General features: G+C 39.0%; 1 protein-coding gene across 1 annotated transcript in view; it reads right to left on the bottom strand.

Annotated features, from left to right (window-relative positions):
• Positions 1-26,334, bottom strand: part of HTR3B (5-hydroxytryptamine receptor 3B) — a gene marked incomplete at its 5' end in the record, with an annotated part of 33,855 nt that extends 7,521 nt beyond the window's left edge. The window contains 6 exons of the mRNA XM_024751694.1: positions 3,428-3,585; positions 4,099-4,268; positions 5,222-5,331; positions 5,652-5,696; positions 20,870-21,030; positions 26,270-26,334. Coding sequence (XP_024607462.1) covers positions 3,428-3,585; positions 4,099-4,268; positions 5,222-5,331; positions 5,652-5,696; positions 20,870-21,030; positions 26,270-26,334 — 709 coding nt within the window. The remainder of the gene's footprint in view (positions 1-3,427; positions 3,586-4,098; positions 4,269-5,221; positions 5,332-5,651; positions 5,697-20,869; positions 21,031-26,269) is intronic.
• Between the last annotated feature and the right edge of the window lie 260 nt (positions 26,335-26,594).

Below are 26,594 nucleotides of genomic sequence, written 5' to 3'. Positions count from 1 at the left end.
TCTCTCTCTCTCTCTATCTCTCTCTCTCTCTACCTATCATCTATCTATATATCTGTGTGTGTGTGTGTCTCTCTCTCCTCTCTTTATCTCTGTCTCTAGAGTGACCTAATAGAGCTTAGAAGGATCCTCTATCAAGTTTCTGAGCTGCATTCAAAGGATATCTCAATGAAATTAATCTACCCTACTCTAGAAAGGAAAATTACATCTGAAAGTGAGGGTAAACAAGGCACCTTTCTTTCCCAGATGCCCCTCTGCATTTTTCTAGGAGGCCCCTGTGGGCCTCCCAATTCTGGCCGCATGAACATTTAGTCAGTGAGAGGACATCTGTGGTCCGGCTCACTTTAGTTCCCACGGTCCGCCTTTTTCTATCCAACGTGAGTTCTCAAATTTTATTTCTACCGCCTCTCACTTCTACCCTCATTCTTTAACAAACAAAAAAGAAACAAAACACTACCATATAGAAATCAAATGTTCACCCTGCTCTTTCTGGGAACCAGCACCTCTGGCAATGTGTTGGAGGAAACCTCCCCTCCTATGGCTGCTGGATCGGGTGCCAGGCTGCACACAGACATCCTCGTAGGCAGAGGTGCCTGTGCTGTGGGCCCCCTGTGGAATGCAGCCTGACCCAAAGTGTCACCGGTGCCCTCTGATCAACAAGACATGTCCTAGAGCTGCAGACAGGATTGCCCATTAGCCAGAACTAATGGGGCACCTGGTTCAGTATCAATGGCAGCATGTACATCAGGCCCAGGTTGATGACGTACTTAGAATAGATCTTTGTTCCTCCTGCCTGCCCCACCTGTTCCCTACTCGCTGCTGGGTAGCCTGGACTTGGACATAGGAGGTGATTAGATTCAGAGGGAGTTGGCCCTTTGCTGTCAGGACCCTGGCAGGCCCATCGTTGGCATGGAACTGGGCTCTGAGTTTCACATTATTGGCTAAAGGTCGTTGAAGGACACCAGGGTGACTTGATTGCTAAATTCAGAGTAGGATGTCTGGCACGGAGTAGGAGAACATGGGCCGACACGGTGCACATAGTGGGAATAGGGAGTCAGGGAGGCTGAACGAGGTCGAGGGGGACAAAGAACTGAACTGGAGAGTCATTCAATCTACTTTGTCTTCCAAAGTTGCAGGAATGCCCCTGAGTCTGACTCCCTGCCTTACCAAACACGATCTGTGGCTCTTCTCAGGATCCTTTCCCTACTCTGTTCCAGAGGGCCAGGGTGGAAGGCAGCCTGCTAGATAACCAACCTTAACCTCCAGGGCAAAGGTCCCCAGGGAGAAGTTCCAAGAGCATGAAATCTCACACCGATGTCCCCTCCAGCCCCACTCAATGTAAACACTGAATGGAAAAGAAGGGTGGCAGTGAAGACAACAAACGAATGGGACCTTGGTCCCCAGGATCCAGGGAGGAGATCGTCTCCTCCCTTTAACAATCTTTTATGCCTCTGTTCATCGTATTTACATGGAGCTAGGACATAGAAAACCTCTTGCCAGGACTTCTCTGGTGGCACAGTGGTTAAGAATCCGCCTGCCAATGCAGGGGACACGGGTTTGAGCCCTGGTCCGGGAAGATCCCACATGTTGCGGAGCAACTAAGCCCGTGCACGAGCCACAGCTACTGAGCCCACGTGCCACAACTACTGAAGCCCGCACACCTAGAGCCCGTGCTCCACAACAAGAGAAGCCACCGCAACGAGAAGCCCACGTGCAGCAGCAAAGAGTAGCCCTCACTCGATGCAACTATAGAAGAGCCTGCGCACAGCAACGAAGAACCAACACAGCCAAAAATAAACAAACAAATAAATAAGTAAAGTAAAAAAAGAAAACCTCTTGCCACTGTTGAGAAGACAATTAATATTTAGGGTAAAGAGTGACATGTAACTACAAATACTGGCTGCTCTATGGAGAGAGTGCGTTTGTGTGCGTGGGAACACACACTCCTGTTTACCTGCCCCGTCTCCCATCTTTGTTTGTCTCCTCCGTGCAGTGTAGGTAATGGTGTGTGCAGCGTTCTCCAGAGTGCTTGATAGGTGACTGTGTTCCACCTTGCATGTGCTACTCCCTCACATTTCCCTTTAATGATCTCCATTATTCGGGCTGCATTAATAATGTTTGTGGGCTGATATCTTTAAAATTAATGAGGTGTTTACTCTTAGCCAAGAAACTCATTGAAATTAAAAAAGCTTTCTTTTTCCCCTCCCTTTCTCTGGGTAAAAAAGTGGACAAACAAGCCACAATGCAAGCTTTGATAGAAACCAAGCAGAATAGGCAAGAACCCAAGCCCTACCGCAAAGAAGGTATGAATTGGGATTAGCTGGTGCCTGGAGTTATACATTAGTCATGTTCAAATCACAGCTGTGTCTAAGAGGCCTTGATTTAACAAGAGCTTTGCTGGAAAGCTGCATGCCACACCTTTTAACCAATGGAGGACTTCCGTGCCCTCAATAATCGCTTATTTCATCCCCACCACTCGCCTTAGCATATGGTTATCCATTGTAACCGTAGCACCTTAGTCTAGTCTGACTTTTCCTTCTTATTCAAAAGGTCTGCTTCCAGGAGACTTCATCTGTGTGAATTCATCTGTGCAATCCTGACCTGTCTGTAGTCTCTACTTTTCAATCAGATTACCTGGCATGAAAGACCCTCCCACTGCCCCCAGCTCCCACCACCAGCTGACTTTGTGCAGAAAAGCAGGGCTGAATACTAATGACAAGTCTGCCGGCTGCAGAAACTTGCTGCAAAGTATCAGGCTTCACTGTCCTGCTCCCAACTGCCTCCCAGGTGTCTGCTGGACAAATTTCCCCAGGAACAGTGCAGCCAAGGGCATTCCCGGTGACACATCTGAGAAGTTTGGGTTCTTATCACGTCGTTCTAGAGTAGTTGTTCTCTCTGATCTGGAAACCACCAGTGGTCTCTGTGGATCCTGCAGGTGATTTGTTAGCTAATACCTCAAGATACTCAAGTTAATAATATGATAATTTTATGCACTTGAGTCTGGGATTAATTAATAATTTACTCAATTGCAAACAGGACATTAATGTTGAAGAGACACTCTTCTCCCAATTTTTTGTTGCTGTTGTTGTGGGGTATTCTTTCTCTCTCTCTCAGTAGCAATTAAAAGTGAGGATGTTACGTGTATTGAAAGCCTTGGAGATTCCTGCTGTAGGGGCTGGTTCAGGTCTCTGTCTGAAAACCATTCTCTTTATATTCACATATGGAATAGCTACAGCAGGAGTCCAGGATCTACGGCTGAATCTCTCGTCTCTGAAATGCCAAAATGCAAGTGGATGATGGAACCATTGGAATCTCCTGTACTTAGGTGGTAATGAATGAGAAGATGCAGGAGAGAGACTCCTCAGCCCAACAGAGAAGGTGAAAGACTGCAGAGAAGTGGGCAACAGGGACAGGAAGGGGGAGGACTTACATTAAACTGAATCTGTGCAAAATCTCCAGCGCTGCTCTGCAGGATGTTGTATGTTGAGGACACAGAAAGAAGTTCCCACTCACCGTCATTCAAAAATGCTTTTTGGTCATGTGTAATGTCTTCTCTGCTTCTCAGGAAGGCCAGGTCTACATCTTCCACTGAAAACAACAGAAACACTTGACTTCCCATGGAGAGAGGCACCAGTATTAACCCACTTTTCCAACTCACAATTCAAATCCTTCCTTTTTACTCTTGTCCCCACATGGACAATCTTATGGAGATGGGGTTCAATATACCATTTTGAATTAGGGGTAGGGATGGGGGATAAAAACTTTCAGGTCATGAAAAAAAGCAGCTATGAACTGAGGGTTTGTACTCCATTGTCGATAGAATGAGACTTCTATAACGTTCTCAATGGCAGTAGAGGCCTAATATTGTATTTTCAAACCAACGGCAGCAAAGGGCAATATCTCTGGGCACAATACTGTACTTAGTCTGAATTACAGCAGGAGCCAAATAACTACAAGAAGAGATTTAGCTTTATAAAAAGTCAGTTATGTGCAAGAATAAAATAGACCTGAGGGACAGCATAATGTAATCATTTCACCTATGTGTGCCAACCCAGCACAAGTGTGTTTGCCCACTAGCAGGCTACACCTCTCGTGGCTTACCTGTGTGCAGAATGCTGTTGAAGGTTAGGCTGCAATTCTGGATATCGAATGGAAACGCGTATGTCTCTAAACTGCATGCAGAGACCAGCTGGATGGGCTTAGAGTGCTTAATGGTCCCAGATGAGTTCACGTAAACATAGGGAAGATCAGGTGATCTTTCAAGGTCCACACTATATGAAACACAAAAGATCTTTGTTACGGAAAGGGCTTTAGTCATTCCAATACATAAGCAGAACTGATTATGAGATGATGGTGACCGTAACACCCAAGACTAGCCTAGAAGTGCAAAGACAGAATCACACTTTACTTGAGATAGCCACCCTGGCAAAGGTGGGTTCAGCAATGAGAGCCTTGTAAGTCAACTCACTGGAGATCAGCTCGGTGCTTTGTGACTGCCTGGAGGGGTGGGATAGGGAGGGTGGGAGGGAGGGAGACGCAAGAGGGAAGAAATATGGGAGCATATGTATATGTATAGCTGATTCACTTTGTATATAAAGCAGAAACTAACACACCATTGTAAAGCAATTCTACTCCAATAAAGATGTAAAAAAAAAAACACAGACATAGGACTTCCCTGGTGGTGCAGTGGTTAAGAATCCACCTGCCAACGCAGGGCACATGACTTTGAGCCCTGGTCTGGGAAGATCCCACATACCACGGAGCAACTAAGCCCGTGTGCCACAACTACTGAGCCTGCGTGCCACAACTACGGAAGCCCGCATGCCTAGAGCCCGTGCTCTGCAACAAGAGAAGCCACTGCAATGAGAGAAGCTCACGCACCACAACGAAGAGTAGCCCCTGCTCCCCTCAACTAGAGAAAGCCCACGCGTAACAACAAAGACCCAATGCAGCCAAAAATATAAAATATAAATAAATAAGTAAATGTATAAAACAAACACACACACACACAGACATAATCCATGAGTAACATCAAGCATTAGTAATCAAATCTGTATCTTAAATGATGTCAACTCATGGTACTTCTAACCTGAATATTCCCAACAGTATGCTGTTCTTCAAGTTGAGAAACAAAAAATAGTAACAATGACTTAAAGGAAGCAGCAACCAGCCTGAATATGCTAAGCAGTCTAAACCCCACAGAAACACACCCCAGCACACTTACAACTCATTTATGATGATATCAGGAGCCCAGATGGCACTTAGGGGTAAGGAGATCTCTCTAATCTCATCAAACATGCTGGAGTTCCAGGATAAAAACTCATCATCCCAAATCTGTATCCAAAAAGGAAACATCACAAAGGGGCAATGCCAATCTCATCAAAGAACTGAAGAGGGATTCGGATGAATAGCTCAATTGAATAGCCCGTTGGTTCTATCTGTCAGGGAAGAGGACTTTCCATTCAACTCCTAAAGAAGGTTGCCCCAACCAGAAACCATGGCCATGTATCTTACTCAGATTCTAATAAATCAGGTCTGCTGCAGACATAAAGAACTAGAAACACAAGATAGTATCTATTTCTTCGAATAATTACATCTTGCAAAAGATCGAGTTCGGGAGTCCAGCATGCACGGAAGAAAACATAATCGTTTACCTCATGATACCACACACTTGTCTTTAATTTTTGATTCTGTGCATCCTGCAAAGCAAAAAGAACATCCACACCAAATCTTAGAGTGTCAGTAAATCAAAGCCCAGTTCAACAGTATGACAATTCAGAGGAAGAAAATCAAATCCAACGAAATAATGCTGATTTTAGAAACATTACCTTGACTTTTCAATATCTGAGTATTCTCAGTTCTTATTTATTACATACACCTGTCGCTATGAGCTTTACTATATTATCTATGATAAAATGACACACTAACTGCACTTGACATCTTAAATGATTTGTGAATCTCTTTCCTACTCTAATTGTTACCCTGCCATTAATCAGACTAAAAGATGATATGTAGTCGTAGCCAATTTTGGACTAAAAAGATGAGACCACGCTTTTATTTGTAATCAAGATGTTATTCATAATCTTTCAATGAGTGTTATCTCAACTGCCATTGGCAGCCATTCCTGTTGTTACCTTATGCTTGGATTTCTCTGCTTATAAAACAGACTGAATGAGCTTAATCCAAGTGAGGTATATTTTTGGTGATATAAATAGATGTGGCTTCCCACGTCAGTGATTTAAAAAAAGGATCTCCCCAAACAAACAAAAAAATCCACTTTACTAATTTTTTTTCATATTGAATCTAGTAAAAACATGCTAAAATGATTATATTCTTAGGGATTAAAAGAAAAGGAACATCTCATACCATATACAAGCATTAACTCAAAATGGATCATAAACCAAAATGTAAGAACTAAAACTATAAAACTCTTAGAACAAAACATAGGAGTAAACTTCATGATTTTGAATTAGGCAATAATTTCTTAGATATGACACCACAAGCACAAGCAGCAAAAGAAAAAGTAAATGGGACTTCATCAAAATTTAAAACTTTTGTGTTTGAAAGGACATCATCAGGAAGTCAAATGACAAACCACAGTATGGGTGAAAATATTTGCAAATCATATACTTAGTAAGGGGCTTGTATCCAGAATATATAAAGAACTCTTACAACTCAACAATAAAAAGATAAATAACCCAATTTAAAAATGAGCATCAAAGGACACAACCAAGGCTTCCCTGGTGGCGCAGTGATTGAGAGTCCGCCTGCCGATGCAGGGGACACAGGTTCGTGCCCCGGTCCAGGAAGATCCCACATGCCGCAGAGCGGCTGGGCCCATGAGCCATGGCCGCTGAGCCTGCGCGTCCGGAGCCTGTGCTCCGCAATGGGAGAGGCCACAACAGTGCGAGGCCCACGTACCGCAAAAAAAAAAAAAAAAGGACACAGTCAACAGAGTGAGAAGGCAACTCATAGAATGGAAGAAAACATTTGTGGATCCTATATCTGATAAAGGGTTATTATCCTGAATATTAAAGAACTTCTACAACTCAAAACAAAACCAATATCCTTATTTAAGAGTGGACAAAAGACTTGAATACACCTTTGTCCAAAGTAGATATACAAATGGCCAATAAATACATGAAAATATGCTCAACATCACAGCTATGGACCAAACTGTGTTCTTCCAAAATTCATATATGACTGTACTTGGAGATAGGACTTTTAGGAGATAATTAAGGTTAAATGAGGTCAAAAGGGTGGGGCTCTCATCCAATAGGATTGGTGACCTTAGAAAGAGAGGAAGAGAGAATGATCTCACTTTCTCCTCCCTGTGAGGACACAGTGAGAAGGCAGCCATCTGCAAGCCAGGAGGAGAGCTCTTACTAGGAACCAAATTGGCTGGAACTTTGATCTTGAACTGCCCAGCCTCCAGAACTGTGAGAAATAAATTTCTGTTGTTTAAGCCACCCAGTCTATGGTATTTGTTACGGCAGTTGGAGCTGGCTGATATAATCTCTAATCATTAGGGAAATATAAACCAAAACCACAATGAAATACCATTTCACTCTCATTAGGATGGCTACTATTTTTTTTTAAAGCAGAAAATAAGTGTTGGTGAGGATAATTGGAATTCTTGTGCACTATTGTTGGGAATGTAAAATGGTGCAGCTGCTATGGAAAACAGTATGGCAGTTCCTAAAAACTTAAAAATAGAATTACTACATGGTCCAACAATTCCTCTCCTCGGCATTTACCCAAAAGAATTGAAAGCAGGGACTTGGACAGATATTTGTACATCTATGTTCATTATTCACAATAGCCAAGGGGTGGAAGCAACCCAAGTGTCCCTCAGTGGATGAATGAATGAACAAAATGTGGTATATATATGCAATGTAATATTATTCAGTCTTTAAAAGGAAGGACATTCTGACACATGGATGTCCTACAACATCCAACATGGATGAACCTTGAAGACACTACGCAAAGTCACAAATAAGCCAGTCACAAAAGGACAAATAGGGCTTCCCTGGTGGCGCAGTGGTTGGAGGTCTGCCTGCCAATGCAGGGGACACGGGTTCGTGCCCTGGTCTGGGAAGATCCCACATGCCGCGGAGCGGCTGGGCCCGTGAGCCATGGCCGCTGAGCCTGCACGTCCAGAGCCTGTGCTCCGCAACGGCAGAGGCCACAACAGTGAGAGGCCCACGTACCGCCAAAAAAAAAAGGCAAATATTTTATGATTCCACTATATATAGTCTAAGTACCTAGACTAGTCAAATTCATAGAGACAGAAAGTAGAATGATGGTTGCCAGGGGCTGGCGAATGGGAAATGGGGAAATGGTGTTTAATGGGTGCGCAGGGTTTCAGTTTTGGAAGATGAAGAGCTCTGGAAATGGACAGTGGTGATGTTTGTACAACAATGAGCATGTACTTAATGCCATTGAACTGTACACTTAAAAAAGGTTAAGATGGGAATTTTATATTATGTGTAGTTTACCACAAGCAAAATTAATAATTTTAAAATAAGCAAAGGACTTGAACAGATATTTCTCCAAGGGAGATATATAAATGTGGCCAATTAACACTTGAAAAGATGCTCGACATCATTAGTTATTAGGGAAATGCAAATCAAAACCACAATGAGATACCACTTTACCCCACTAGAACGGATAAAATTAAAAAGAAAAAAAATAAGTGTTGGGAAAATGTAGAAAAATTAGAGCCCCCCTACATTGCTAGTGGGATTATAAAATGGTGCAGCCACTGTGTAAAACAGTATGATAGTTCCTCAGAATGCTAAACATAGAGTTACCATAGGACCTAGCAACTGCACTCCTAAGTGAATACCCAAGACTCCTGAAAACAGAAGTATACACACACACACAGTGTGTACAGGAAAAAAAGCAAACTTGTACAGGACTGTTCATAGCAGCCAAAAAGTAGAAATAACCCAATATCCATCAACTGATGAACGGATAAACAAAATGTGGTACATATCCATTCAATAGAATATTTTTCAGCACTAAAAATAAAATGTGTAAAACACTTACTGATTTTGGTTCAAAGCTAAGGAGTCATTTAAATAACATTTGTATTTCTGTAATATTAAGTGTAATACCAATTTCAGTAAAATAATAGAGTTGGGGAGTTATGGCATGAAAGCAAACAACAGCTCCAGTTTCCTCCCCAGAACAAAGTATATTAAATTAATTATCCAGTCAGTTATCCAATCACATCAAAAATATATAATCTTGGGGCTTCCCTGGTGGCGCAGTGGTTGAGAGTCCGCCTGCCGATGCAGGGGACATGGGTTCGTGCCCCGGTCCGGGAAGATCCCACATGCCGCGGAGCGGCTGGGCCCGTGAGCCATGGCCGCTGAGCCTGCGCGTCCGGAGCCTGTGCTCCGCAATGGGAGAGGCCACAACAGTGAGAGGCCCGCGTACCGCAAAAAAAAAAAAAATATATATATATATATATAAAATCTTTGTGCATAGGGTCAAGACTACCACTCTCTTCAATCCACGCTGGGTGGGGGGTAGGGAGGAGCCATTGTCATTTACTTCTTGCGGGGGGTGCACCTGGAATTGTGTAGTGCTCAGACTATACAGGTGTACACAGGATGGCATCATTTGAAAGAGAAACAATAAACTTTTTAAAGTTCCCCCTTTTTGCAATCAAAAAAGCAAGTTGCTATTGAATAAACATTTCTAGATACCTTGAGAAAAAAGGGATTGTGCACAGATACAGAGGGACTCTACTTCAGTGGTTCAGCAAAGGTTAGTTGGAGTGAACTTGCTCTGCAGATTTTTATGAACTTCAAATAGATACATGAGAAAGGCAGGTTTTAAAATGCTATACAGTTGTCCCTCAGTATCCATGCGGCATTGGCTCCAGAACCCCCTCAGATACCAAAATCTATAGATGCTCAAGACAAGACCCTTATGTATAAAATGGAGAAGTATTTGCATATAACTTACACACATCCTCCAGTATACTTTAAATCATCTCTAGATTACTCATAATACCCAATACAATGAAATGCTATGTAAATAGTTGCTGATGCATGGCAAATTTAAGTTTTGCTTTTTGGAACTTTCTGGAATTTTTAAAAATAAATTTATTTATTTCATTTATTTATTTTTGGCTGCCTTGGGTCTTTGTTGCTGTGTGCGGGCTTTGTCTAGTTGCAGAGAGCAGGGGCTACTCTTTGTTGTGGTGCGCAGGCTTCTCATTGCGGTGGCTTCTCTTGTTGCGGACCGTGGGCTCTAGGCACGTGGGCTTCAGTAACTGTGGCACATGGGCTCAGTAGTTGTGGCACACGGGCTTAGTTGCTCCGCAGCATGTGGGATCTTCCAGGACCAGGGATCGAACCCTTGTCCCCTGCATTGGCAGGCGGATTCTTAACCACTGCGCCACCAGGGAAGTCTCTGGAATTTTTTTAAAATATATTTTTGAGGCACAGTTGGTTCAATCTGCAAATACAAAACGGATATGGAGGACTGACTGTACAAAATGTAAACACTGAATTCACAAGTAATTCCCTAAGAAACAGCTTGGTGGAGGTACAGAGAGGACTCCCAGCCAAGATAGGCTCTGAGGGGTTCAGGGCAGTTAAAAAAAGACCTCTACTGAGAGCCCAAGATTGGGTGACACCACTTTCTTCCAAGTTTTACTGGCTGAGAGAGCCTGAAATAGATCATATCTCACCCACTAACACACAAAAGGCACAGTTCTAGGCTTAGCTGCAATCAGAGAGGGTCCCCCCTTAACAATGGAAAAAGTCCAAAATGTTGTTTCTGTTACTGAGAAATACAGCTTTTAGCTACTCTTTCATAACAAATATACTTTTACATCTATGAAATGTCCCAACCAGTTTCTTTATCACTGTCATGACAAGTTGTGAATATAACTCATTGACTCAGTCATGTGGCTGGGGAGGAAGGTCTCTACGTATTAATGTTTCATTTTCACTGTCATTTTACCTAGTTGGCTCTTATTAACTGCCATGTTGATGCCTTCGCTTGTTTTTCTCTTCCTGCCAAGCCCTTTGTCATGTTACACGTAACAATAGTGTTAAGAATTTTTTTCCTAATACCTTATGGGGGTGTCTGGGAAGATTTTTCATTCAGCCCTAAAGAACACAATGTCAAAAAGAAGTTTGAAGCTAAAACTGAAGTCTTTTTTTTGTCAAGGGAAACAAGTTTCTCAATGCCAGCTGGTGAACATAATTGGTTCTCTGGTGGCATTATTCACAGCTTTTCCCTCTGTGCATCTCTTTCTTTTATTTTTTTCTTTAGATGCCTTCCATCTTGTTTGTTAAAAGCAAAGGATATTTCAGAGAATTGGAATTCATTAGCCTTCCTAACAGAGGGAGTCTATTTAGATCTAAATTGGTGGTTAGCAAATATACAGATAATTCCTGCACATTCTTATTTATCTTTCCCAGTTCCAAAGACTATAGAAACAGATGCCTCAACGTCTGGCTGGGAGTCTCTAGTCAATGGGCTGGAATACAAAGGAATCTTGGATTCAGAATTGACAAAACTCAATAGAAACAAATGGAAACTCTTCCCTGTTAGTAGATTATCTCTACAATCAGATTTCCCTAAGGTACACATAATACCCAGAAATTCTAAGACAAGACTGTAGTCTTTCACGTAAACAAAACAGGAGGCAAAACATAACGGAAGGGAGGTGCACTGATGAAAGCTGGGCTGAAAGCTCTTCACTCCAAACAAAAGTTGCCAGCAGTTCAGCTGCTGGTAGATGTATCCAACAAGTTATCTCTTCACATTGGGAGTGTCCGTGTCTGAGCAGAATTTGTGAGTGATTTTTATCAAGTCCTTCAAACCAGCCCTGCCTCTGGAACGAACTTTAGGAGCAGCCCACCTGAATGTAATAGAGACATTTGCAAATTATATTAGACTAAGTCATTCATAAAGACAACCCTAGAATTGTACTCACATATCTTAATTAATTGGTTAGACATATATCTACCCAGTAGCTTTGAAGTAAGGTATACTATGCTGCATCTTGTGAGAAATAGGACCATGAGTTAGAAAATCCTTCCCTCAAGTAGCTATTAGTGTATGTGACATTTTAACAGCTAACTATGGGCATTAAGAAATATACATACTTCGTTGGATTCAAAAGAGGGAGACATTGCTGTCAGTTTGGAGAATTGAGGAAAATTTCTCTTAGGAGCTGAGATTTGAGGACTATAATATTTGATAGATGGCAAATGAAGAGGAAAACACATTCATTGGAGGAAATAGCAGAATTAACAGCATATAGGCAGGAAACAAGAAGTTCAGGTTCATTGTAGCATTGAGTACATGTAGAAGATAAAGTTAAGACAGTAGATAGGGATAAAACTAGAGGGATGGAATATAAGATTTTTCCATATTTCTGAAGGCAAGTTTTCCATATCCAATAAAATATGTCTAACATATTTTTGTAAAAAAATAGTATATTTCACAACAGTGGAGAAAAGCATATCTTTGAAAAAATAATGGTGTTCTCCTTACCCACCATAAGGGATATAATTTTATTTTCTTTTATTGGGGTAGGAAGAAAGAGTTAGATTAAAACTTTCAATTTGATACAGTTGTTCCAAGGGAATTAGTAAAATAAAGACTTTACTCCTTTTCTTTATCTCCAAATAAGCCTCTAAATGAAAGCCTGAGCAATTCTACTTCACCTTCACCAATATGAACTCAGAAAGTAGAAGAAAGAGGAGAGACCTAGAAACCTGTCTTCAGCTCTTAACTCAAGGCTGATTCTATCTCTTCCCTGGAGTTTCATATAACATGGTTCATATTGTGTCTTTATTCAAATCATGTTTTTCCCTTTGGACAATGTCCGATAAACAATATAGACATAATAACCCACTGACAATTAAATAGCAAGGACTAATATCTCTTAAGTAAGTGAAGATGCAGCCCCAGAAAATTGTCTCCCAAATTCTAGTTCAACATCCAAATAGAAAAGAGATTTAAAGGAGTTTTCTATTGGGGCTTTGTATGAGACTAGGTCTTTTGGATAGTAAGGGTGGGCGTTTTCTGGCATTTAATTAAACAGTATTTTCTAGGATCTTAGATAGAGTACTTTTACTAGTGTGAGTGGGAAAATAAAGCTGAGAAAAGTGAAATTGTGTGCTAAAAGGAGGATTTTTTGTGTTGCATTTAAATGTACCTACTTATGGCCGCATAGCACAGGGAGATCAGCTCTGTGCTTTGTGTCCACCTAGAGGGGTATGATAGGGAGGGTGGGAGGGAGCCGCAAGAGGGAGGAGATATGGGGATGCATGTATATGTATAGCTGATTCACTTTGTTATGCAGCAGAAACTAACACACCATTGTAAAGCAATTATACTCCAATAAAGATGTTAAAGATAAATAAATAAATGTACCTGCTTATGAAGAAATAATGAGTAGGGGTTTATCTAAGCTCGAGGAAAATTATGCTAAAATAACTTCATTGGATAAAAAATAATTTAAACCATGTTATAACAGAAAATTTATACTTTCAGTTTTGAAGTAGTTTTCATCAATTTCAATACCTGAGTCTCAGTCAAAAAATCAGAGTCTATGATTCATAGTGCAGCACTAAGATATTAACATAGAGAAACATGTCCATTAAAATAAATTAAAGAGAAATTATTGAATTATTTTTTAAAGTACAGTAAAATAATAATACTGTATTGTAGGGCATATTATATATGTAAATGTAAGGGGAACAGGTAAATAGAATTTTACTGTTGTAAGATTTGTACATTTTATATGAAGTGTAATAACATTAATTCTAAATACATTGTATTAAGTTAATGATGGATATGGAAATCCCTAAAATAACATCTAAAAATAATACACAGAGGGATTGCAGAAAAGCTAATTTGATTTCAGAGGAACTAAAATCAAATATTAAAGAATATTTAATTTATCCAAAATAAGGCAGGATAAGAGGATCAGAAAACAGAAAACAGATGCGACAGCTAGAAAACAAATAGCAAGATGGTATTGGTAAATGGACAAAACACTTCCATTAAAATGCATAGGTTGACAGGTTAAAATAGCAATACCCTGGAACACTACTCAGTGACGAAAAAGAGTGAACTATTGATACACACACAACTTGGATGAACCTGAAGGGAATTACACTGAATGAAAGAAGCCAACCTCAAAGGTAAGATACTACATGATTCCATTTATATAATATTCTTGAGATGACACAATTATAAAGATAGAGAAGGTATTTATTGGTTGCCAGGGGCTGAGGGTTAGAGGGGAGAAAGGATTGCGGCTATAAAGAAACAGTACCAGGGAGCCCTGTGATGATGATTGTGTAGCTTGATGTGGTGGTAGTGGTGGTTACACAAAGCTACACGTATGTAAAAATTATAGAGAAACATACACACACATGCAAATGAGTATATGTAAAACTGGAGAAATCTGAATAAGCACCAAAGTCCATTTTCTAGTATTGATACTGTACTGTATTTACGCAAGATGTTAACATTGGGGGGCATTGGGGGTGAAGGGTGCACAGAACCTCCCTATAAATTTATTAGCAACTTCCTATAAATTTATAGTTATTTCAAAATAAAAAGTTTAACAAAATGAAAGACCAAACTACATGCTCTGTCTAAGAGATGACTTTGAGTACCACAGAAATTGAAAATAAAAGGATGGCAAAATACATACCATGCAAAAAGTAAACAAGAAAAAAACTTCAAGAAAAAGAATATTACCAGAGATAAAGAAAGGTGTTTTAAAATGGTAAAAGGTTCTGTTTGTTAAGAAGACATATGATCTTAAATGTGTATGCATCTAATAACAGGGCAGAGAAATAGACAAACCACAATTATAATTGGGGATTGTTATACCCCTCTCTACGAAATTAAAGAACAACTGGACAAAAAAAATTGTTATAGGAGATTTTAACAATACTATAAACACATTTATTGAATTTACATTTATAAAACAGTGCACCCTCTATTCAACATTGCACTAGAGGTTCAAGTCAGGGCAGTAGGCAATAAAAGGAAAGAAAAGCTATAAAGATTGGAAAGAAAGACATACAGCTTTCATTATTCACAGACAACATGATCTTCTACAGAGAAAATTTGAAAGAATATACAAAAAAGACTCAAAAATTAATTAGATGGCAGGGTCACAGGATCAAGGCCAATATATACAAATCAGTTATATTTTTGTATGCTAGTAAGTAACAGAGACCCAAAATTAAAAAAACATTTATATTATTAAAATTTTAATTCTCTTTCTTATTAAAAAATATCATTTATAGGGCTTCCCTGGTGGCGCAGTGGTTGAGAGTCCGCCTGCCGATGCAGGGGACACGGGTTTGTGACCCGGTCCGGGAAGATCCCACATGTCGCGGAGCGACTGCGCCCGTGAGCCATGGCCGCTGAAGCTGCGCATCCGGAGCCTGTGCTCCGCAACGGGAGAGGTCACAACAGTGAGAGGCCCGTGTACCAAAAAAAAAAAAAAAAAAAAATCTTTTATAATAGCATCAAAAATGTGAAATACTTAGGGATAAATTTAACCAGATATGTGTAGAACACTGAAAAGCACTAAACATTATGCAAAGAAATTGAAGAACTAAACAAATGGAGAGATACACTGTTGTCATGGATTGAAAACTTATTGTTAAGATGTTGATTCTCCTTAAATTGATCTATAGATTTAATGCAATCTCAATAAAAATCTGGTAGTTTTTAAAATAGAAGTTGATGAATTTTCTTAAGTTTATATGGAAATGCAAAGTGCCTAGAAGAGTCAAAACAATTTTAAAACAGAAGAATAAGGTTGGAAGACTCACACTATCTGATTTCAAGACTTCTGTAATGCACAGTAATTGCCACAGTGTATTGGTGTAAGGAGAAATATATTGATTAGTTGGACAGAATAGAATCCAAAAATAGACCAAAACTATATAAAGAACTTCTGCAACTCAATAATAAGGTAATAAACAATGCTACTTTTTAAAAAATAAAAGATTTGAGTGAATACTCTATTTTAAAAGATATACAGTTGACAAGTAAGCTCATGGAAAGATGTTCAACATCATTAGTTTTTAGTGAAATGAAAGTTTAAAACCACATCAAGATATCACAAATCTACTTTGTGGTGACAAATCTACTAGAATGGCTAAAATTTAAAGAGTGACAATATCAAGTGCTGGCAATCATGTGGAGGAACTGAAACTCTCAGACATTGCAGGTGGAATGCAAAACAACACAGCCACTTTGGAAAACAGTTTGGCAGTTTCTTATAAAGTTAAACATAGACTTATACAACACAGCAATCCCACACCTAAGTATTTATCCAACAGAATTGAAAACGTATGCAAATGTTTATAGTGACTTTATTCATAATTGTTCCAATTTGGAAACAACCCACATCACATGTCCAACAACTGGTAAATAAGTAAACAAATTGCAGTACATTTGTACAATAGAATACTACTACTGACATATGCAACAATACAACACTGATAGCTCTCAAAGGCATTATTCTAAGTGAAAGAAGCCAAAAACAAAGAATAAAATACAATATGATTCCATTTATATGACATTCTAGAAAGGCAAAACTATAGGGAGAAAAAAGAAAATCTGTGGTTGCCAGAGACTGGGGCTAGGGGGAAGGGACTGGCTTAAAACAGATGAGTTTCAGGGACTTCCCTGGTGGTACAGGGGTAAAGAATTCCCCTTACAATGCAGGGGATGCAGGTTTGGTCCCTGGTCAGGGAACAAAAATCCCACATGCCACAGGATAACTAAGACTGTGCATCACAACTACAGAGCCCAGGAGCCTTGGAGCCCACGCACCACTACTAGAGAAGAGAAAACCCACATGCCACAACTAGAGAGAAGCCCACACACTGCAACAAAAGATCCTGCATGCCTCCATGAAGATCCCGCATGCCACAACTAAGACCTGATGCAGCTAAAAATAAATAAAGTAAATAATAAATATATCTTAAAAAAATGATGAGTTTCAGTCTATATAATTTTTACCTCAAATTTTAAAATGCATCAAAATTTCATAGGATACAGTTAAATTAGTGCTTGGGGGAAAACTTAAAACTTTAAATGCTAAAATTATAAAAGAAAAAAGGTTTAAAATCAATGATATAACTTTCCACTTTAAGAAACAAGATAAAGAAGAACAAATTAAGTACACAGTAAGTAGAAGAAAGGAAATAAAGATAAGAGTAGATATCAGTGAAATAGAAAACAATAAGGAAAATTCAAAACCAATATTTGGTTCTTTAAATAAATAAATTAAATTGATAAACATTTGGCAATATTGGTCAAGGGAAAATAAGAGAAAACACAAATTACCAACATGAGGAATGAAAGAGGCAGTATCACTGGAGATCTTTTGGACATTAAAAGAGTTAAAAGAGAATATTATGAACAAATAAATTTGTAACTTTGATGAAACAGACAAATTCCTTGAAAAATACAAATTACCAAAACGGACACAAGAAGAAATAGAAAATTTGAATATTCCTATATATGTTAATGAAATTGAATTTATATTTAAATACCTTCCCACAAAGAAAACTCCAGTCCCAGGTAGTTTTACTCGTGAATTTTATCAAACATTAGGGAAGAAAATTATCCATGTTACACTATTCCTTCAGGAAATTGAGGAGGGAACACTTTTCAACTAGTTTTATAAAGCCAGCATAACCTTGATGCCAAAACCAGATAAATACATTACAAAAAATAAAACTATAGCCCAATACTCCTCATTAACATAGATGCAACCTACAATAAGTAGGAATTCAAATCCAGAAATATATAAAAAGGATAATATATCAAGATCAAGTGGGGTTTATTCTAGGAATGTAGGGGTGGTTTAACATTTGAAAATCAATCAAAAATAATTTACCATATTAACTGCATAAAACAGAAAAATCATATGATCATTCAAATTGATTGAGAAAAAATTTGATGTAATTTAGTGTCATTCATGATTTTTAAAATATCTCTCAGCACATAGAAAATAGGAGAGGACTTTTTCAACCTGATAAAGATCATCTATGAAAAATCTACAGCTAACGTCACACTTAATGGTGAAAGATTTTTCTGTAAGAATGGAAACAAATGAAAATGTCTGCTCTCACCACTTCCATTAACACTGTAGTAGAGGTCTTAGGCAATGCAATAAGACAAGAAGAATAAAGGGTACACAGACTAAAAAAGAAAGAAGTAAAACTATTTGCAGATGAAATGATTGTGTATGTAGAAAATATTAATCTGAAAAACTACTAGAATTAGTAAGTGAATTTTGCAAGGTCACAGGACACAAAGTCAGCATACAAAATGAATCCTATTTCTTTATAATGACAACAAATAACTAGAACATTTAAAATTTTAAGTAATATTTATAGCTACATCAAAAATACTTTGGGATAACTTTAATGGAAATATGTATAAAACTTCTACATTTAAAATTCTAAAACACTGCTGAAGACCCAAATAAATGGAGAGACATACCATATTCAAAGACTGGAAAACTCAGTATTGGTAAATGTCAATTCTCCCCTAAATTTCTCTGTGGGCCCTACACCATTCCAAGCAAACTCCCAGCAGGTTTTTTTTTTTAATGAAGTGTGACAAACTGAATATAAAATTTATGTAGAAGTACAAAGGTTCTAAAAAGCCAAACTATCTTAAAAATGAAGAACAAAGTTCAAGGACTTACACTATCTGATTTCAAGATATCAGATAGTCTGACACTTATAAGTTAACTTAATTTTCAGCCAAGACATCACAGCAATTCAACGGGGAAAGGGAAGACTTTTCAAAAAATGGTGATGGAACAAATCCTTTCTAAATGCAAAAACAAAACAAAACAACAGCAAAAAACTTTGAACTATGCCTCACACCATTACAAAAATTAATTCTCAAGATCACAGAACTAAATCTAAGGAGCTAAAAACTATAAATCTTCTGAAAGAAAATATAGGAAAATATTTTGGTAAACTTGTAGTAGCAAAGATTTCTTAGACAGTACCCAGAAAGCACTAACCATAAATAAAGAACTGGTAAAAAATGGACTTCATTAAATTTAAAAATTTCTGTCCATCATAAGACCCATTAGGAAAATGAGTAGGCAAGCCACAGACTGAGAATAAACATGTGCAATACATAGATGACAAAGGACTTGTGTCCAGAATATATAAGCAATCCCTATTAATCTATAATAAAAATACAACCAACACAATAAAAAATAGGAAAAGACTTAAACGGGTACTTCACAAAGAAAGATATATAAGTGGCCAATAAACACATAAAAAAAGAGTCCCTAATTATTAGCCATGGGAAGTATAAAGAAAAACCACAATGAAATATCCCTACACACTTACCAGAATGGCTAAAATTAAAAAGACTGATAACACCTAATGTTGGTGAAGATGTGGGGAAATGGGAACTCTCGTAGCTGATGGGCGGGAGTATACAGTGTACAACCACTTTGTAAATCAGTCTGGCAGTTTCTCATTAAATGTACATCTATCCTATGAGAAGTGGCAGTTATTCCACTTCTAGGTTTTACTGAAGAGAAATAAAAACATATATACACCAAAATACTTGTACAGAAATGTTCACAGCAGCTTTATTCATAATACACTAAAACTGGAAACAACCCATATGCCTATCAACAGGAGAATGGATAAACAAATCATGGTATAGCCATAACCAAATACTACTTATCAATAAAAAAGAAAAACTACTGATATGCACAACAACATGAATGGAGCTCAAAAACATGCTGAGTGAAAAAATCCAGGCACAGTAGGGAACATACAGTAAATTTTCATTCTTAAGAAGTGCTAGAACTGGCAAAAATAATCTATGATGAAAGAAATCAGAACAGTGGTTGTCCTTGTGGATGGAGGGGATGATGATTGACTGGGAAGGAAATGGGGGATCTTTCTGGGGTGATGGAAATGTTTGACATATTGATAGGGATGTGGATTATGTGGGTGCATGCAATTATCAAAACTCATACTGTGCATTTCAATATCTGTATATTATACCTCAATTGGAAAAAAATTTTGAGAAGTAAATTGAAAAACAATTATTAAACTACTTTAACAAACAAGCTCAGTAAAGTCTGCTTTTAAAAGAAATCAAAAGAAATTTGGGATCTATTGATACTGAAGACTGTGATTAAGAAAAAGAAGAAAGAAGAAGCAGAGATAATTATACGGGCCATCACTGAGGGCTTCCTAAGACCTCTGCTAACAGCTTTACATGCACTTTCTCATTTAATACCCACAACAACCCATTTTTCAGACATAGTAGGAAAGATGTGCTTTAATAAACAAATCTTCCCACTACCCTTAGCAAATACCTTAGGTATAAATTCCCTTAAAAACTCAGGATAGCAAGGCACTTTTTTCCCCCTTTTAAAATTTCAGGCAGTAAGTTGTAGAAGTTGTTTCATAAACCTGCTACTATCACTAAGAAATGTGAACCATAGAAAATAATACCTATTACCATTTTTGGTTTCAGCAATGCTCATAAAATATGTTCTGTGACCTATGACCACAATTCTTAAAACATCTTATTTCTGTGAAATTCCTATTTCTAGGAATATTTTCTAGATATAGAAATTCCTATTTCTATATCTGCCCTCACAATGTAAGTCGGGGGCTAGAAAGCATGATTTGCCTAATAAATATTTACCCCAGGCTCACTGCTGAGTCTAGCACAACTTCTCTATCAGCTCAACGAGAGTCTCAAGAATAAAACTTCTCCTAGACCCCTGCATAAACAGCAGGTAGTTTTACAAAAGAATGGTGGGACTAGGAGATGGTAAGATGGTCCTTACCACATCCAACACAGCGCGGACAAACACATCCAGGTATACTGTGGTGGCCTGGGTCCAGTTGTGAACTGGCCTCACTTCCTTGCGATATTTTTGTAATAGCTGTTTGGTGAGATGATGCAGAGCAGAACTCCTGGGATGAGGGGTATCTATGGCCAGGATTCCTGAAAAAGAAAACGATCATCGTTTTCATCGTTTATGAAAATAAAAGGAACTTAGCATCTTTAGGACACTTCAGACTGCTCAGGACTCAGGGGCTCCTAGCAGGATATAGTTTTCAGCTCATCCGAACTGCTTAAGTTCACAGCCAACTAGCAGGCTTATCGGCAGACACTTGTTTAAAGTAAGCTGATGACATAGAAAATACACTTATGGATACCAAACTGGCAAGAGGGGGAAGGGATAAATTAGGAATTTGGGATTAACAGATACACACTACTGTATATAAAATAAACAACAAGGACCTACTGCATAGCACAGGGAACTATATTCAATATCTTATAATAACCTACAATGAAAAAGAATCTGAAAAAAAATACGTGTGTGTGTGTCTATAACTGAATCACTTTGCTGTACACCTGAAACATTGTAAATGAACTATACTTCAATTAAAAAGCAAAAAAAAAAAAAAAAAACAAAGTAAGCTGATGGTCTAAGTGCCCAATGGAGAAATCTCATTGTAAAGATAAATAAATCAACCCCATCTCTGAGGATGCAAACTTTCACTTACAGTTCCATTTTTACAACAATCTTGCATATTGGAGACAACATCCTTTCTTTTTTCCTGTATCACCCCCTCCCGGTACATAGGAGAAAACTTCCTATGCACTTAGCCAACATTTAACTTCCTCTTTGGAATTTTCTTTTGATTTTCTCTTCGTAATTCAAAATCACATAGAAAGCCTAAAGCAGAAACATGGACAAACCAGTTGAACACAAAAATTTGTGTGGATTTCTGAATAATGGGATTAGTGAGATTCCAATTCATATTTTTCTCCTCAAAAATATATCTGTTCTCTCACTCTGCCTTAAAATGCACTTGTCAGAAAATGAGATCTTCACTTTGGGAAAATTCTCTGTGGCTCCAGGGAACAAGCATTTCCTATGACCCAGGAATCTTGATTTGTAGAGGAGCCGTGATTGGTGTTGAGGCCGAGAAGGCCAGGGGAAAGCAAGCAAGAGAAATGAGCACCAGCAATTGGAAGTGACAAATCTGTGAGGGCTTTCTCAGAATTGCAAAAAGATATTTTGTTCACCAGCTTTGCCGGCCCCTGGGGGATTCAAAGCTTCGCTAAGTCATTGGACTGAAGCAAATCGCACACCTCCCGCCAACAGCGCCTGAGTGAAATCTATCTGTAGTGTCCTGCGTGTGAATTCACCTCGGCTCTCAGCGGTTCTGATGGTTATTTTGATGAGCTGCTGAAGGTACGCGGGATCCAGCAGGAAACTGTAAATGAGATATCGTCTCCCCATGCGACAATCCTGTTTATACCCATCTCTTTATGAATGATGCTGGGTCACTTGCTGCCGCAGTCAGCAATTTCTATATTTATCAATGTCAGTGTGACCAAAATGCTAACAACGGTGCTGGAGGTGCAATTCCAGACTCATTGTGGGCAGTGGAATATTCACTTTCATTATCACCTGAACCGGGAATCTAATTAGCGTTTTAACTCCCTAACTATTCACCCGACAAGACGCCAGAAGCGTTAACAGCTATTCTGGCATGCGGGACTAAGGTGGGTGACTTGCATCAGGCATCATCTTTAGTTTTTGTGAACTGTGATTGTCAAAAAGTGTGCTGTGAATCTCTCTACCTGAGACTGTTTCTTGCTGGCAGACGCTGCGGGTAGAGATTTCTGGAGCCCAAAGCAAAGCTGGTCTGGTGCTTTTCCTAGGAACTTCGCTTTGGGCAAGTTCACTCTTACCTCCCTTGGAAGCTCCCAATTCAAGTCCCAGCTGGGGAACCACTGAAATGTGCCTGTTTCAATACAGGAAACCACTTGAGACAGAGTTAAGACATAATTCTGAGAAGTGGATGTGTGCTCCCTATACCCTCTGTTCATGGAGAGTCAAATTCCCCTCTGATACCTTTTCTAGGAAACAATCCATAGGTCCCCTATGGATAAACGCATACTTTCTAGAATGTGTCATAGTCTTTGGGTAAAAAGAGAATGTTCTGGAAGCTGGAAATAGGAACAAAAGAGAAGCAGACAATGATTGGAGAAAGATCAGAAGCAAACGGAAGTATGCTTAAATAAACTACAGAGGGTAAGAGTTCTTTGTTTAAAATCAGAAGAAATAATAAATTACATTTCTACTATGAGTGCAAATTTGCCTGAGGAGAAAGATCAATTAGAGGAGAGAGATTAAGGATTTAAGTGACCATTAATTAACAGTAAATTATGCCCCTTGAAAGCTAATGTGACATTCACACAAGCACTAAATGACTCACAGTTCAGTGAAGTTTCAACAGACACTGATGTAAACTATCAACAGACCCAGGAAAGATTCCTCACTAGCTCTGCCTCCTTGAATGATAATAATCAGCTTCAAATAATTCACTTGTAAATTTCTGGAAAGTAGAATGTGTTAGGAACTGAGCTGTGAAGCACTTTTGGTGAAGAGAGATTTTAAAAAGTTAAGAATACAATAGAATTATTCCTTTGTTTTCCTTATTTCAACGAGTTACACACATGCCTATCTTAGAATGTTCTGGGCACTTTGATGAAAAGAGCTCTTTTTGCTTTAGTGAGTATACCACCTTTAGGATTATAAGAGAATGATACTGAGACAGGCTGGGACCTGGGACCTAGGACCCTTTGCTGCAGTGCTTACACCCGGACAAATGTCTCCTTAAGAAGCAAAATACAAAGAAACTAAAAGGGACTAAAAATAACTGCGTGCGTGTGCAGTTAGGGCAAATTATGGACAAAAAGACCAAAAAAACCCAACTTCCACTTCTGAAGAGCAGGGAGCAAAAGCAGGGTACTGCACATGCCCCTGCACACAGCACCACCAAGGGGGTGGGCAGACCACCTAAGCCTCCCCTCTGGCTGGACCCCTGGACACACCCCTACCCTCACACCATTTAAGGAACCAGCTCCTCCCACCTCAGGGAGCGAGCAAGGGAACCTGTTACTTGTTTTTACTCCTCCCTGCTATATAGTAGGAGTCCCAATAGAGCCTTGCCTGAACTTCTTGTCTGGCCTCTTATCAATTTCTATTGATTAAGGAAGGCCAAGAAACGTGGTTGGTAGCAATACATATATCTGAGATGTTATAAGGAAACAGAGGTTTGGGGGCATGGTACTACTGAATACCTAATACTGATTAAATAATTAGCTGTGTGCCAGGCACTGGGCTAAGAGCCCTTTACATGAATTATCTCATTTAACTTCTACAAGAAGGTACTCTACAGCCCCGTGAAGGGTCACTTACAGGTGAGGGACTCTAGGCCTAGTGAGGTTAGTACCACTGAAGATCACACAGCTTGTAAGTGAGGAGGCCGGAATTTAAACGAGACTGATCTGGATGCAAAGGTCAAGCTCTTACTCTGGCACTACCCTGAACTGGCTCCCTGAGAATACTAGGTGAGTAACCCTTCAAAAGGAAGAGTTGCACGTTGTACATTTTTGGACAGAAACAGCGCATTGTTATTTTCTGTGTTTGTGGGGTTTTTAAAAATATTTATTTATTTGGCTGTGCCGGGGCTTCGTTGCGGCCCTCGGGATCTTTGAGTTTCATCACGTGAACCCTTAGTTGCTGCCTGGGGGATTTGTTCCCTGACCAGGGATCGAACCTGGGTCCCCTGCATTGGGAGCACGGAGTCTTAGCCACTGGACTGCCATTTGTGTGTTTTCAGCTCAGTGATATGTTACATTTGCATTGCAGCTTACAATTTCATAATGCTATCTTATTCGGTCTTCATGAATATACAAAATAAACAGTTAACTTATAGGGAAACAGAGTCTCTAAGAGGTTAATTGACTTGCCCGGGGTCACGTGGCTGGTGAGTAGAGTGGCAGGACCTAGATGGTTCTAATCCAGGCCTCCTACCCTAGCACACTGTCTCCTGGGTGCAGCGGTGAATTGGTGGTTGGTTCAGGGCTTTAATGTTTACAAATCATCTTGATATTAAACCAGTAAAAATTCCAAAGGATGAATTTTTCTGCAACAAATGTTCTCAGTATGATTTATGGTCAAGCACTGATTACGAGACACTATTAAAACACTTTCTCTGCCACAGTTAGAGCAAAAATCAAGCATAATGCAAAACATTAGAAAGAGAAATCATGAAGAATTTCTTCTGTTTTCAAACCTTCATTTTTCTATTTTATCTTACTTAGTTTAATGTTCACAATTATTTTCTGCTAAGAAACCCATTTGACATTTAATGAAATTCCCTCTGTTTTCATTTTTATAATTAAGATATGCTTTTATCCTTTAAGTTCAACACCCAGCATTTTTATTCTTTAATGATAAGTGGCTATTTTTCTTCTCTACCCAATAAAAAAATCATTGCCAGCTGCTTGGCTACCAAATTCCTTCCTCATCTCCGTAATTGACTCATTCACACTTTCAGTTATATTTTAAAACATGGAAATTCAGATACGAGCTCTAGGAAAACCCTCAAGAAAGTGGGGTGTTGGGAAACACCAGCATAAACATAAATTTTTGATTTGTGTATATTTTCTAAGAACCAATTGTATCCTATTTAAATGGCTCAATTCAGTAGAGTTAATACTGGCACTATGGAATTTTAGTTTCAGAAATTAAGGGAAAGAAAACATATATACATATATATATATATATATATATTAGTTTCTAAAGTATTTTTAAGGGGAATTGTACACTCAAAACATGCAAGTTTATAGAGCTCGTCTTTAGAGAAACACTCATCACCTACACAGACTTTGTATGGCTGGATGTAAAGCCCCTAATACCAAAATGACATCCAGGTTTCTGTAGCTGGATGAAATCCAAGGAGCTCTCTCTCTGGGCTACTAAAAGCCAAGACTACTTTGGATAATAAAAATATACTATTCAGACATAAAAGTAAATCTGAAAGAGAATACCCCAAACTCTCAATGTCAATTGTTGTAAAGAAAGCTTGATTTCTAAGGAAGCAGAAATTTATCAGACAATTATAACATTTCAGAGCATATCTTCAGCCATGTGTAAAGCCCCACTGTGTGACCCTATGTGTATATACATCTATAATTGTAGGAGCAAAGACGTAACAAATTGTTGGTCTCCGTGTAGCTTCACAGGACTGACATTTTACAGATGGTAAATAAAAACAAACACCTGTGACGAGTTATACAGCACAACATAGAAAACCATGTCTCTAGCTTCTAGGCGTTAATATTCAAAGCCTAGTAATATCATTAAAGGACTCACCTGAGGCGGCCACCAGGACCAAGGGCCACAGAGGGGCCATTGAACTTGCCAGTGTTCCCCAAGCACTTCCAGAAGATGAGAAACACAAACTTGCCTGTTGGATGGAATGCCGCTCAGTCTTTCCTAAAAGACCTCCTTTCCATTCCGTTCTCTGTTTGCCAGTTTATGCTGTCCTTGCTGGTGCTATTTTGTAAACACTAAATGGGACCAAAGGCAGTACCAGCACCACACAAATGTTTTGGAATTGATGCCATTGCAATACCCCTTAACTTCTCCATTTGGTTCTGCCCCAGGATCAGATCTTGGCCAACATTTCAATTTCCCT

Source organism: Neophocaena asiaeorientalis, unplaced genomic scaffold, assembly GCF_003031525.2.
Source record: "Neophocaena asiaeorientalis asiaeorientalis breed wild unplaced genomic scaffold, Neophocaena_asiaeorientalis_V1.1 scaffold479, whole genome shotgun sequence".
In the NCBI taxonomy this organism is placed as follows: Eukaryota; Metazoa; Chordata; class Mammalia; order Artiodactyla; family Phocoenidae; genus Neophocaena; species Neophocaena asiaeorientalis.
This window is presented reverse-complemented; position numbering and strand designations above follow the sequence as displayed.